At 36.3% G+C, this 14,023-nt stretch overlaps 1 protein-coding gene and 1 long non-coding RNA gene across 2 annotated transcripts; one reads left to right on the plus strand and one right to left on the minus strand.

The window, feature by feature from the left end:
• Positions 1-6: 6 nt before the first annotated feature.
• LOC110459355 lies at positions 7-3,299 on the minus strand. Its single transcript, XR_002463888.1, has 3 exons — positions 3,041-3,299; positions 2,005-2,179; positions 7-1,488 (listed from the first exon to the last, which is right to left on the minus strand). It is a non-coding gene; the product is annotated as an uncharacterized LOC110459355 (long non-coding RNA).
• Positions 3,300-6,190: 2,891 nt separating this feature from the next.
• LOC110459373 (formin-like protein 14) lies at positions 6,191-12,909 on the plus strand. Its single transcript, XM_021511594.1, has 3 exons — positions 6,191-6,268; positions 10,421-10,529; positions 12,536-12,909. Exons 2-3 carry the CDS (start codon positions 10,445-10,447, stop codon positions 12,907-12,909), a joined length of 459 nt encoding a protein of 152 aa, XP_021367269.1. The 5' UTR covers positions 6,191-6,268; positions 10,421-10,444.
• Positions 12,910-14,023: the final 1,114 nt, after the last annotated feature.

Below are 14,023 nucleotides of genomic sequence, written 5' to 3' on the forward strand. Positions count from 1 at the left end.
GGTGATGTGGAGCAGGAAGTGGAGCTGCCACCAGGCAATATTGATGAAACTGCAAACTGAAGAAATTGTTGGGGATAGTTCAATCACAGCAGTCAGTACAGGGATCCAATATAACATTGGTGAATGTGGAATGTGAAGCTTTCATAACTGTTGTAACATTGCTAAAGCAGTCCAGTACTGGACTGGATTTTCCTGCAACAAGAATTATTTATACAGTGTATTTGATTCTCACTTCTTAATTTCAGAGCCCCCTTAGTGGACAAAAATGCCTTGTCAATATACTTGACATATTGTTTCATTAGTATAAACTACATGTACTACACTATACATAAATAAGCCCACCTTCTCTTATTCACTCGTCTTTCATTCTATAATGGTTGCTTGAAATTTAATTTGTGTCTCCAAGTCGAGAAAACTTTTAGCAATCTTTACTGTAAAATACATAAAAAATGTACTTTCATGTTTGGTGACTGCAAACTACATTGATTTGGGCTTATTGCAAGATAAATTTAGATACACGTACATGTATATATTAAATGAATATATATCTTGAAGTTGTCAACCATTAAGATATTTCTTATACCATCTTTGCCATAATTAATGCTCCTCACTCAATAAGTACCCCTCCTCCTTTTTCAGGAGGTATTTACGCCTGGTGATCGTGGATTTGATGCTCACAAATAAGTTTTAAAAAACAAGGGACTTGAATGCTGTCTTGTCACAGTTTTTCTAATGATCATGATTATATATATAGTAGAAATTACGTTTTTCTGCTTAAGCTCGTCTTATTACCCGAATAAGAACCCCATTTCAACAATTTTTGAGTGCCCTTTGTACAAATTACAGCAAATATGATAATATTGACAATAAAAATCTATAGAAAGTAACAAGGATATTGACCATGACCTTTTTACATATGAGAAGCAATGTAAGTCATGAAATGTTTCACAAAATATAGGTTTAATGTGGGTAACGGACTGAATTCACAGTACTCAGTGTCAAATTCTATCTTTTGGACAAGCATGTCTACAAAAGTACATGTATATACATGTACAACAAAGTACATCATATATAAGAAACGGAAACATCTTGCTGGTTGTGATAAATGATGTGCAACCTACAAATGGACATCTTATTTCAAGTGTAGCCTTTTCATCGTTGATTCCATCAGGTGAAGCCCCCCGATATGGATACTTCGGGTGTGCAAACAGTCCAGCCCTCTTCACATGTAACATCATTGTTTGTTCAAATTTGGTTAAGCTTTCTTTTCATAATTTTGTCCATGCTGAATGGCTTTTGTGTTAAGAGTCCAAGATGAAACAAGACTCTCACAAAGTTCCCCCATGTTTCAATGACAGGTGGCATGTGTTACTTCCCCAAACCTAGATGCAGTAATCCTCGACTGTCTCTCCTCCACCCATTTTATTTTTACTTTTCACTTGGAATTTGGTTTGGGTCTCCCAACTCCCGAGCACCTTCTTCAGTAATCTGTAAAAGTATTGATATAAATGATTTTTACCAAAAAAAGTCTGAAGTTGAATTGCAGTAAATCTGGGTCATTTTGAAACAATGAATATTTATAAAAGATTGGTAGAAATTAAGGGCTCTAACTGTCTGCTTGCCAACCTATGACTGCATTTAAGCTTAGTACTTTCAATTTTATTCCACATTACAATTTTATAACACATTACACATTACAAAGGTCAGCTGTGCATTGTGAGACCATGTGATTTGGTCATGGTGTGATGATCATGACATTACTACAACTGTTGGCTGACTTGTGTTGGTTGCTCTATTCATTAAAAATTTATATAAGAAATTTTAATATCTATGAATTGTAAAAAGTAATTGAAAATAGGAATACAGTGTACAAAGGATGCATTACATTAAGAGTTACAGGACTATGACTCATTAGAATGCTGTGTAATGTTTTAATGAAATAAAATTCACTTGCAACATGACCAATGACACTCAATTGTATTTAAATCTTTCGATTATAAATACCTGTCAATCTGTACAAGAAGTACTCCTCTATCTGCAGCCAAGTCAATTTGGGAAGGATAATCTTGTGATCTGGTATCAATTGCTGAAATCCAACAATTGGCCGAACACACAAATGGCATCGGGCAGGTAAACAGCAGATTGTCTGAAGTTCCTATTTCTTTCATAGGCCTTTAATCTAAAAATAATAAAAACAAAAATATGCAGCCTATAATTAGTGAGTTAAAAAAAATCGGTCTGTAATACTACTATTACACTACATGTATTTAATTTCATTCCTTAATTTCTGTTATATGAAACAAAAAAATAATTTAAAAAATGTCATTTCTACAGAGACAGTCCAAACAGATATATTCTGTAATTTGTTCTCGGAGCCCCTGTGTTTCTATACATCTTTTTGTATACTGATATCTTTTGATGAGAACATCATAGTTCACCTACACACTTCTCATGCATACTGCTATTCAGAGGGACGATTCTACCACTGAATGGTTTTCTTAATTATAAGGTGTTGCACATTACTCAAAATAACTTCATGCATATGCCTGTGATCAAATAGATCCTGGCTGTGTTCCAACAAATACACAACTAAATAACGCCGTTTTTACCTGATGTAAAACTCTTTTATCTTATGGCAAAAACCCTCAAAGTAAATTAATCACATTTTGTTGTTAATCCCCTAACACGTTTATAATCGTCAATTCCGAGACGGAGGACATCAAAAGAAAGAAGACAGTGGGATTGTTGCCGCCGCCCCCCTCCCCCCTGCTTGTTCAAACCAGGAAAAGAAGCACTGTTAAAATCTTCCTATTATCTTCACACCTTGATCTCAATCATTATTGATAGGAATGGAGATCTACGCCGATCAAAAAATTAAACGAATATGATAATTATGTATTTCGGACTGTCCCCAAACTTACTTTCACTTTCGATGACACCGACAGTGACAGTCGATTACCCGAACAGCAGACGGGTGAAACTGATAGAAAGGCAACAATAAATGCAGCTTTTATTCAGTATGAAATAAAATATGTTTTACCTCTCAACTAAATCACTTTTTCTGCCATGGGTAGTAGCACTCCGTTTCCCCAATTCAGCTTCTGTACCGACCAGTTCTGAAAACACTCGTCCGCCATCTTGGCATCGGTAGTAACCCCCCAATCGCAACTTCTCGGCCAATGATTCCGCGCCTAGCCGGAATTGGCCGAGAAGTTGCGATTGAGTAACCCCCTAGTACACGCGCGCCCCCTGGTGAGTAGTGTCGCGGCGGGAACCAATTCCGTCTTTGCGTATTGCAGAGTTATCTTCTCTTGGGAGCAGGTATTGATTGTTACGTCACTTGTTTGTGAGAGTNAGTGTAATTATATAGGCTATAATTACAACTGCTCGACTATAATTACAACTGCCTGTTTCAGGTGTAGGAATATGTAAACAAACAAAATGGCCGCCTGAAATGTATTTTGAGGCAGGGCAAATGGTTTTTGTAGGAATATGTCTTAAAAAAGAAAAATATGTAAATATAAAAAATACCTGGTTGTATGGATGTAATTATTGTTGATATAATTACAAGTGGCCTCTGGCAAATCTACCGGAGGCCACTTGTAATTATATCAACAATAATTACATCCAGACAACCAGTTATTGTTTAAATAATTACCTCAATTTCATTTCAAGATTAAACACATCCATAATGTCAATATTTGTCACTCATATTAAAAGAGAAAACACTCACATACACACACACACACATACCAACACACACACATAAACACACATCGTAAATACATGTACACATTTGTTTACGCACATTTGAAGAAAAAGAAAGAGAACGGGCAAAAAGAGCAAAGGAAGAAAGAGTGAGAGAGGGGAGAGACAAGATCAGAGAGGCATGGTTTCGTGATATATAGATATAAAACTGAGTGGAATAGTGAGCTAATCGGGCGAACCCAGGGTTAAAATGGTCATGCATAAGTGTTCAAAGTTGCCAACTGGAACCAAAATTATAAGTTAGTGATGTTTATATAAGGGTTATTAATAGCGATAACATTGGTAATAACTATCACTATAGTTCTAAAAGAGGTTTTCATTTTCTCCAACCTTTTTCAAAACGCTCTTTAATAAGCTCAGTTTTACTGTTATTTACAATTTTTTGAACCAGGAAATGATCTTTGATAACATTGATGAGTGCATTGAGGTTTAGGGAGTTGCTGAGGCATCTAGTTCTGTAGATATAATGTTTAATAAGAATTGAAATTTCATTATCCACATGATTACATCATCATCATCATCATCAATCTTTATTTCCCCCAAGTAAAGTAAATTTTGCACCTCTCGACACTCCCATAAACAATAAAGTATTGTCTCATGTTCCATGTTACATAAAGTAAGGGCTAGCAGTTAGGTTTATTTTATAAAGGAAAGTGTTTGTAACCAAAAAATGATGTATAATTCTAAATTGGAACCACTGTAATTTTGAACTATTAGTGACTGAAAAAGCTACTCTAAATATCTTGGCCCATCTTTCTTTATCAAAGTCCACCTCCTGGTTCCACTTTCTGATCCCAGTTGGCAACAATGTTGGAGTAATAATACAGTTATAAAAATATTTTGATCCTCTTTTTCTCTTGAAAAATATTTCCAAAAGCTGAGGTATAGCTGGCAGAGAGATCTTTTCTAAATAAACATTATGATTTCTTAGAAAATGTTTGAGTGCATTTACTAGTCCATTATATTGTAGAAAGTTGGTGTTCACATTTTATAATAATGATGTAATTTATGTTTAAATATTTCAAGTGTGTTAGCAGTTGCTATAGAAGGGTCTGGATGATTCCATAAGTTCATAGCATCAGGAAAGCAACTATTCTTATGAATATAAGTCTTTGCTTGCGGTACATTAAAAAATCTTAAACCATACGGGTTATTATTATTATTATTATTATTTATGAATGGTTCTATTATCTTGTAGAGAAAGTCCTGAGTTTAGTGATTTATTATTTCATACATCAGAATTATTCTATGTTTATTTCTTCCTATTTTCAATGTCTTCATATTTTTCTCGAGATATAATTTACGATGAGATTTACCATATCTTAACCCTGAATATGATTTTCATGGCTTCTATTTGAACTGATTCATGAAGATTAGCTTCACCAATTAAACAGTTATTTTAGATAACATCTGCATACCCTAGAATAGGCTTGACACACGATAAATGTATAATGTCTCCAATAATTTCCTATCAACTTTGTATTTAAGCATTCTTAATATATTTAAACGTTTACATGCTTTATTATAAATATCATGAATGTGATCCCCGATGTTCCCGTAGTATTTAATAAGAATCGTAAGTGTTTATGAGTTATTTTATTTGGTAGAACTAGATTATCAAAGACAATGGGGGATGATTACTATTTCTCCTAGATACAGTTAATCCTTTCGTGTTTTGGGTATTGAAGTTAATTTTCCAGCGATGTGCCCATTGGTTGATAGAATCCAGTTCTTCATTCAATGCAACACTTATATTACAAAACGTTGCCAATGTCTCACAAATTTCTTGTATTCAAACGATTTTTATAGCATATGCGGGTTTTTATATCGTCTACGTTTACCATTATATCGCAGACATATTCATATTAAATGAATAGCATCTTCATCTATTTCATATGAGTTACATAATACTCATATAACTACTTTCGACGTTATTCTAGCTCAGATCTATCTACATTCAGATTATGGAAGATGGAATATTGTTCAATTGAGGATAGGTGTAATAATTTCTCCTATTTTAATTATACTTATCTTATTGTAAAATGGATAGATCTGTAATTGAATCATAACCATCATTTATTATTTTGAAAATATAACTGTGCAAAATTTTGAATAACAGCTAGACAATTTGGCCCAAAACCCTCACGCCCCAATTTTTGTTCACACCGTCCTAATTTACAGTTTATTTCCCTTAATTTGGTGTTCCGTAAGTCAATTCAGTGATATCTATTGAGGCAATTCACTGTTTCAGACACATACCGATATAAAAAGGCTATGGAAGCCTGGAACATGCATCTTTAATGTATAATTACATAACGGGTAGCTTGTAATAACGATAAGTTGAACACACACGAGGTGTTCCGATGGGGTTTGGGTGTCACGTTCTAAAAATATGCGGCATTTGGTTGGTTGGAATTAGGACGATCGACATTCTGTTGAAATACCCGAAGTGATAACAACAAGAACACAGCAACGAAGGTGCAGAGGCTGGCCAGTCGAGGTAAGCAGAAAAGTCTCCTGATAAATCTCTGATTATCTCAAGATAACACGTTACTGTTAACATGTTAATAGATAATCAGAAAGTTATGTCTATTGAAGACAGTTTATCAGGGTTTTTTGTAGGCTAAGCTTACGTCGCAAATGCCAAAACGCGGAAACATGCCAGGGCCAGCGTTTTATAATTATAATCAGATTCACATATTAGTCCTAAAGCCCAAGTTCGAAGATTGACGTGGCTCAATACTGACTCTGTGTGTTTAAAACTTGCACATTGCATGCTACATATTTGGACCATGATATACGGGCGACGATTTACAGCATGTAAAAAAGAATTGCACGACATTACAATTTACAAAATAATAGTCGCATTTGGTAAATGTTCAATTGTTTAGGCAGTTTTTGAGCCGAAGGGCAGACATGGCATCAGGTCACCTACATAAGGTTTAAGCATCAAAAACCAAAGATAACATTTATTGTTCAGTTTACCTCTTTCAAGTGCAAGAAAGTAAAAATAACAAATATTTTTATATATCTCATTAATGTTATCTTTTTATAAAAATATATGTAAAATTATTTGTTGTGATTGAAATTAACAGTTAAAATTTTGAGGATTATATACTTGTATAATAACAACTTCAGTGTTCCTATTTATTAGGAACAGCTATATAATTTTCAATGTATAACAAAGTGAGCTCTACCAAACTCAAACAAAATATGTTGATATGATATGGGGATGAATGTAGCACCACGGTAGGCTTATACAATTACCAGCAGGGGAGTATAGTAGAGGTAGGCTTATAGCATTACCAGCAGGGGAGTATAGTAGAGGTATAGGCTTATATCATTACCAGCAGGGGAGTAATAATTAGTAGAGGTAGGCTTATATCTGTAAAAGGAGCAGTTTTCCACTTTAAAACCAACACCCAGGTTCGGTGATCTTGGGTCCATTGGGGTCTTATAAATTGATGAACATGAACTATGGCAAATGAACATAGACTCAAGGATATAAACTTCAGTATCTTTTATTAAACACAACAAGTGTGAAGAAATATCAGTACAATAGACGATAACATATCTCACACCCTTACTCACACTATACAACACCGTTCATTAATACTAGTGGCTACGAGGCCTACTCCTATAAGCATAGACGACGGACTCTACGTTGAAATTCTATATAGACATGTGTACAGACTACTTTCTAACCCTAACACTAAACATTATTGCTGGCCCTACATTATTACCTAACTAGTCTTAGAAAGAAGGAGCAAAAGAGTGAGTCAGGCAGTCTTACGAGGACTTTACTTCTGACTGACGAACTATACAAAACCACCGCTTTATATAGACAGAAACACGGCACTTTGCACGTGCAATAGTCGAGCAAAGCTACTCGGAACACTTCCGGTTACGTAACTAGGTTCCGAATGTGAAAACAACAAGATGATTGACGAAACGTGGTGAACTGTCAATCGTAAATATCGAATGTTAAGTATCCGAATTATTTCCACTTTTACATATCATTACCAGCAGGGGAGTATAGTAGAGGTAGGCTTATATCATTAACAACAGGGGAGTATAGTAGAGGCAGGCTTATATCATTACCAGCAGGGGGGTATAGTAGAGGTAGGCGTATACAATTACCAGCAGGGGAGCATAGTAGAGGTAGGCTTATATCATTACCAGCAGGTGAGTATAGTAGAGGTAGGGTTATATAATTACCAGGAGGGGAGTATAGTAGAGGTAGGCTAATATCATTACCAGCAGGGGAGTAAAGTAGAGGTAGGCTTATTTAATTCCCAGCAGGGGAGTATAGAAGAGGTAGGCTTATATCATTACCAGCAGGGGAGTATAGTAGAGGTAGGCTAATATCNCCAGCAGGGGAGTATAGTAGAGGTAGGCTTATACAATTACCAGCAGGGGAGTATAGTAGAGGTAGGCTTATATCATTACCAGCAGGGGAGTAAAGTAGAGATAGGCCTATTCAATTACCAGCAGGGGAATAAAGTAGAGGTAGGCTTAATTACCAGCAGGGGAGTATAGTAGAGGTAGGCTTATACAATTACCAGCAGGGGAGTATAATAGAGGTAGGCTTATATCATTACCAGCAGGGAAGTATAGTAGAGGTAGGCTTATATCATTACCAGCAGCGGAGTATAGTAGAGGTAGGCTTATACAATTACCAGCAGGGGAGTATAATAGAGGTAGGCTTATATCATTACCAGCAGGGGAGTAAAGTAGAGATAGGCCTATTCAATTACCAGCAGGGGAATAAAGTAGAGGTAGGCTTAATTACCAGCAGGGGAGTATAGTAGAGGTAGGCTTATTTATCATATGTTTACTCAAAATATGAGTGTTTTTGCATATTTGATAACTTCTGACCACTCCTGATACCACTTCCGGTCACCCGTGTGATAAGTTTCTCTTAATGCACCCCCCCATGTGATAACAATTCTCGTAATGCACCCCCTGTTCGGAACACCTCTACTTCTGTATTGGATATGGGAAGCGCGCGAATCATTCCGAGTAAATCCGGATTTGCGCTGTCAGTTGGTTTTTTGTTTAGACAGTGTGTTGAGCACTACTATAGTAGTAGTAGGACTAATAATTACTGACAGCAGCGGTATGATAGGGCAGAGGGGGGCACACCGAGACAGAGTGAGGGAGGAGGGTATGGTTTTAGCCAGCAGAAGGAACAGCTAGGTCTTATATGCCAGGGAGAGTGTCTAGGTATATGTCTTAGAAGCTAGAGAGATATGGATTTGATACAGCTTACCTTACTTAGCTGGAAGGTTTGAGACATTGACTGGAAGATTTGAGACACAACGCAAAGAAGATATGAGTTTATATTACTGTACTAATATGAGATGTTGTTACCACCTGTACATGTACTTGATATGTGACTGATTTAAATCTATGAATAAACAATGGCTATTACCAACTGTTATATATGTGTGTTTACCGTGACTGTGTCACAAATGGTCGAAACTGCTTATAGTATTCTCTGTATAACACAGGTCTTTTTGAAGTTTGAATTAACAAGTCTTAAGAAACTGCTTCTAGATTTTACATAAAAAATGTTGTTTTTTTGTCTCCAGCCATTGATGTGTAAACACATGTACACCACACTATTGAAGGAAAAAACCCAGGAAAACTGTAAAGTGCAGTGCAAGTTAAAACTCTTCAAACAAGATTAAAAAAATGAAAGTTTCATTTTTTTTCTGGTTTTGAGATGTTCCCCATGTAGTGTCTATCTCTTCCGGCTGTCGGGGTTATCTAAGGAAGCGCCAATATTTAGAATGTACTTGCTTGGTAACGAGTATGGGTCTCCCTGGGTATAAAAAGCATATAACCTGTCAAACTGGTTATCATTTGTTCAATGTGTGCGCAAGGTGACACTACAATAAATAGAACACTTTGACGATTTTGAACCAACATTTTTCATCAAATCAGTTGAAGAATGTGGAAATGGAAGACATCAAACATATTATTTATTTCAGGAAAGTACAAATTTACGACCAATTAAAATTTTCAACGCATAATCCCATCCCCCCACCCCCACCCCAAAAAAATTAAAACGCCCCTGAAAGAAAAATGCATACAACTAATGCCTACCTTTCAGATATCCCGCTAGTAATACCATCTTGTGTGAAAGCAAGCCGATCAGGATGCGCAGTGTATTTAATTGCAAGATGGAATGTTAACCGGTTTTAGTAGTAATGCACTTTTTATACCCAAGGAGACCTATATTTGTTACCAATTAAGCAAGCACAAACTAAAATGTCGGTCCTCGAAACAATAGCTGATCATGAAGAGAAAGTCACTTGGGAACATCCATCCTCGATATCCAGGGGTAACGCTCACTTTCGCTTTCTACAAGTGAAAGTGAGCGTAACCCCTGGATATCGAGGGTGGGGAACATTATCCAAAAACCAGAAAATAATAAAACCTTTTTTTTTTCAAATGCTGACTGAAAGCCTTTTAGCTTGCACTGTCAGCTTTAACTCTGAGGAAGAAATTGGTTCTGTTGGCTTTTGGTTTTCTTTTTAAAACTTGGTTCAAGTTTTAAGTGGTGTGTTCAGAATGATACAGGGTAGATTGACTTTAAACATGTAATATGTATATTTCTATTAATTGGCTTCCTTTTGTATTGTAGAGATATTCATTTTACAAAGACACAATGGCCGACCACCCCTTAGCGCCACCGCCATCTTATGAGGAGGTTGTTGGTTCAGCATCATATTACCCACCGCCAAACATAATCAGTGGGTATATACTCTGTAACAGCGGTTACTAATTCCTTGTCATACACTGGATACTTTTTTATGCCTCCTTATTTGGTGTAATCAATATCTTTATGTACTATGTAAGACAGCAGTCACAATGAATGTGGTAGTGTAGGATATCTCTTTCCTGCCAACCTGACCAGCAATTCCCCGTGCCCAGCTGGTGCATTGAAATTTATTTGTCCAACTTCAGGCCTTCAAGGTTGAGCGATTATGACATCAAAATAAGCTAGAAGAAAACAGAAACTTCATCCCTTTTGGTTTGAATTACTTTATCTGTTGTTCTCTTACCATGGACTGGTGTGAGACTAATAGAATCTCTCTTCCCTGTTCGATTAAAAAACCCAAGGATAAGATTTTAGAATTTTAGCATTGAGGCTTTGCTCTGGAAGAAGGTTTGAATGTTCTTCCACACTTTCCTACCATAAAAATATGTTGTAATTGTGTACCAAGCACACATCAAAGGTGTACAAAATGTGAGATTAGTTTTTTATGCTGCATAATGTGATGAGTCAAGGGTGACGTTTTCAGAATAATAACGTATGTGAGCTGTCGTTTCCCCTGGTAGGTAAAGACTTCTTATCTTTTCCCTAGAAATAATGGTGTGAGAAAAAAATACTCATTCACCCCTGTGGGGTAAGAGGCATGAACTTCATCATTCAGAGAAGATCCTAAAGTTGCCAAACACTAGCCGAAAACCTCATGTTTCTGATCATACAAATCTTCCCCCTTCAGGTTGAGATTCCTCTATCTCACTCTTAAAAGAGTCATTCTGTCCATCTGGTCAGTTCCCTGTAGAGGTTTTCTCTGCCCCAGGGACAAGCTACATATGCTGAATTGGAATCGTCAATAATTGTGGCATCTGTCTGAAATCTACAGTGACTACAATCAGATAATGTCATACTATAGTTGAATAGTTGGGGTATGATATTTTCGTTTTCACCAAATTCTTGTTTTGCTGCAATTTTCAAACAAAATATGTGAGAAAAAGAAACATTCACAATATAGGTGTGTGGCAAATAACAAGTTGTGGCATTTCATTTGGGGAGAAATAATTCCTGTTAGCTTTGAGTGTCAGATAATTTCATGTGAATGGACATGATCATAATGAACAAATTGTATAAAATCTGCTGGCTGCCAGAGAGTTTCTGATCTCTTCATTGTGTAGCCACCGTGCAATATTAAAGGTGGACGCATTGTTTGCTTGTTTCAAAATTCACCAATTCTGTTATTTACACTGATTCTGTTTAAAATGTGGTCTTGTGATTAGTGATTTCATTATGTATACCAAATATGGTCAGGACTTCTATTCAATTTTATCGCTTGAACAAATTTTTTTATTCTAATGATGTTTTGGTGTTCGAGAATCATCCACTATGCCATCACAATGGCCTCAAGTTTCCTAATTAGGTGACAAAGAGGTTTATAGGCATACAGAGCATTCTTTTTCATTGAACGGTTTCCTTCATACAAGTATATCGTTGAATAACATAAAAAGAATACATCATTATGAATTATGTAAGTGTGAGTTTGTCAAGAAATTCTACACTCAGAGGTAGAATTTGAGCCCAGAATCTGGCCAAGCCTCGCTTCTCACAGGCCCACAGACTGTGACTTCAAATTCTACACCCTCAGACTCTTTGTAGAAGTACCTTTACCCTGACAACAACAAAGGATAGGTGCTATGAAATGGTGAGTTAGATGAGAAGATTAGGCATATATGCCTAATGGTGTAGATATAGTGTAATATCAATTTCTATTTGTGGTGTCATAAAAATCCACAAAGGTGCCGTTGGAGAGAATTGACGTGAGCCGCAGCTACGTGTATATTTTTGTGTATATTGACAACATGTTTAGTGATTACTATGTGCGCTGTTTGTCATGCAAATGTGTATTATGTAATGTATTAACATGTTTATGTACTGATGGGCTGTAATATCTAAAGTTGATAAATGAATTGAAAACTACCTTTTTCATTTGTTCAGATGGACATGGAGACATTCCCCCTCCATATTCCTATGTTAACAATACCTACATAACCCCAACATGCCCACCTGGACCAGCACCAACTTCAGCTCAAGGCTCTTCTCAAAATTCTCAAATCTTCGTTATTAGACCTCCTACACAACCTAGGGCAAACACAATTGATCTCATCCCTCCAAAACCAAGTACTCCAATGCCTCCAGCAAATCCCAACCCAGCCTCTAACCGCACCCCTGCTCCAAATCCAACTCCCGCCGCGCCACGTACCACGCCACAGAACCCGCCACAGAACTCAAATGCTCGGAGACAAACTTTTGAAAACAAAGAAAGAATTTATGGTTTCTTCAGAAAAGTGAGTCCATTTCTTCGTATTTAACTGATTTTTCTATAATTTTAAACAACCATCATAAAGGTGATTTAGGCCAGATTTTTATTCGTAAAATAATGTTGACTGTTTTGAGCATTTCTGACAGATCACACTTTTACCTTTGTATACAAGTTAAAGCAAGCTATATATTGAACATGCTTGTATATTTACATTCTGTGTTGCATTTACCTATATGTCGTTAGTAAACCAAATTCCAGTATATGAGACTGTATACTGCAATTTACAGTGATTAGGTCAGTGTAGAAATACAGATCCAGGTGTCCTATAGGTAAACAAACATAGCCACCAGATACTTTTGGTATCAATAGGCCTATAGTCAGAGAACTTTTTAGGTTTGTTAGCATTTAGCAATGAAGGTCATTGCAAAAAATAAAGCAACTTGACAAATTATGACAATATAAATTTATTATAAGATCTGTAAGTACCAAAAATTTATTGTAAGCACCATTCTAGATACGAAATTACCAAGTTTGTCAACGTCATCACACAGGGGCTCGGTTTCCAGATTTTGAGTTATGCATAACATCAGTGAATAACCACAACACTAAAATTCAGCATTTATAAAACCTTGTAAAAGTCGAGGGTATCGACAAGGTTAAATACCTTTTTAAGTGTTGTGGTTCTTCAGTGATGTCATCCATTACTCAAAGTCACGAAACCGAGCCCCTGTGAACGTTGTCTGCTAGTGATGCTAATCTGACCGATTAGACATGGAATCTGTTTCAAACGAATGTCCTTGAAATTGTTATCACCTACTGAAAGGACCACTTTAATTAAAAAATTCCGAGTATATATGCTCCTGAAAATAACGTAATATTCCAGTTGATGGAAACATCAGCGTTTCCAAGGAAACAATCAAGTCCGTTCAGCGCCGCATCACTTCCAAATACATGTAATCTATCGATGCGCAAAAAACAGGAGGACACGGGGAACTATATTATTTCTTCTGGAAAATTCGTCTGTTCTGGGATTTGAACTTTCTGGCGTTACTGATATGATAAGCGGGAAATTCAAACGTATTTTTGCTTCAGNCAGGTGTAGTAATGTGGTGTAGATGTGGTTTGATGGTACAGTATAGATGTACTGTATTGAGGTGTAGTAA

The sequence above is a fragment of the Mizuhopecten yessoensis genome, unplaced genomic scaffold (assembly GCF_002113885.1).
Source record: "Mizuhopecten yessoensis strain PY_sf001 unplaced genomic scaffold, ASM211388v2 scaffold10045, whole genome shotgun sequence".
NCBI lineage: Eukaryota > Metazoa > Mollusca > Bivalvia > Pectinida > Pectinidae > Mizuhopecten > Mizuhopecten yessoensis.

Excerpts from the sequence above, each read along its gene's own strand:
- LOC110459373 (XM_021511594.1), top strand. The coding sequence starts at position 10,445 with ATGGCCGACCACCCCTTAGCGCCACCGCCATCTTATGAGGAGGTTGTT. Across the intron at positions 10,530-12,535 it reads CCCACCGCCAAACATAATCA|ATGGACATGGAGACATTCCC; the intron begins GTGGGTATATAC and ends TCATTTGTTCAG.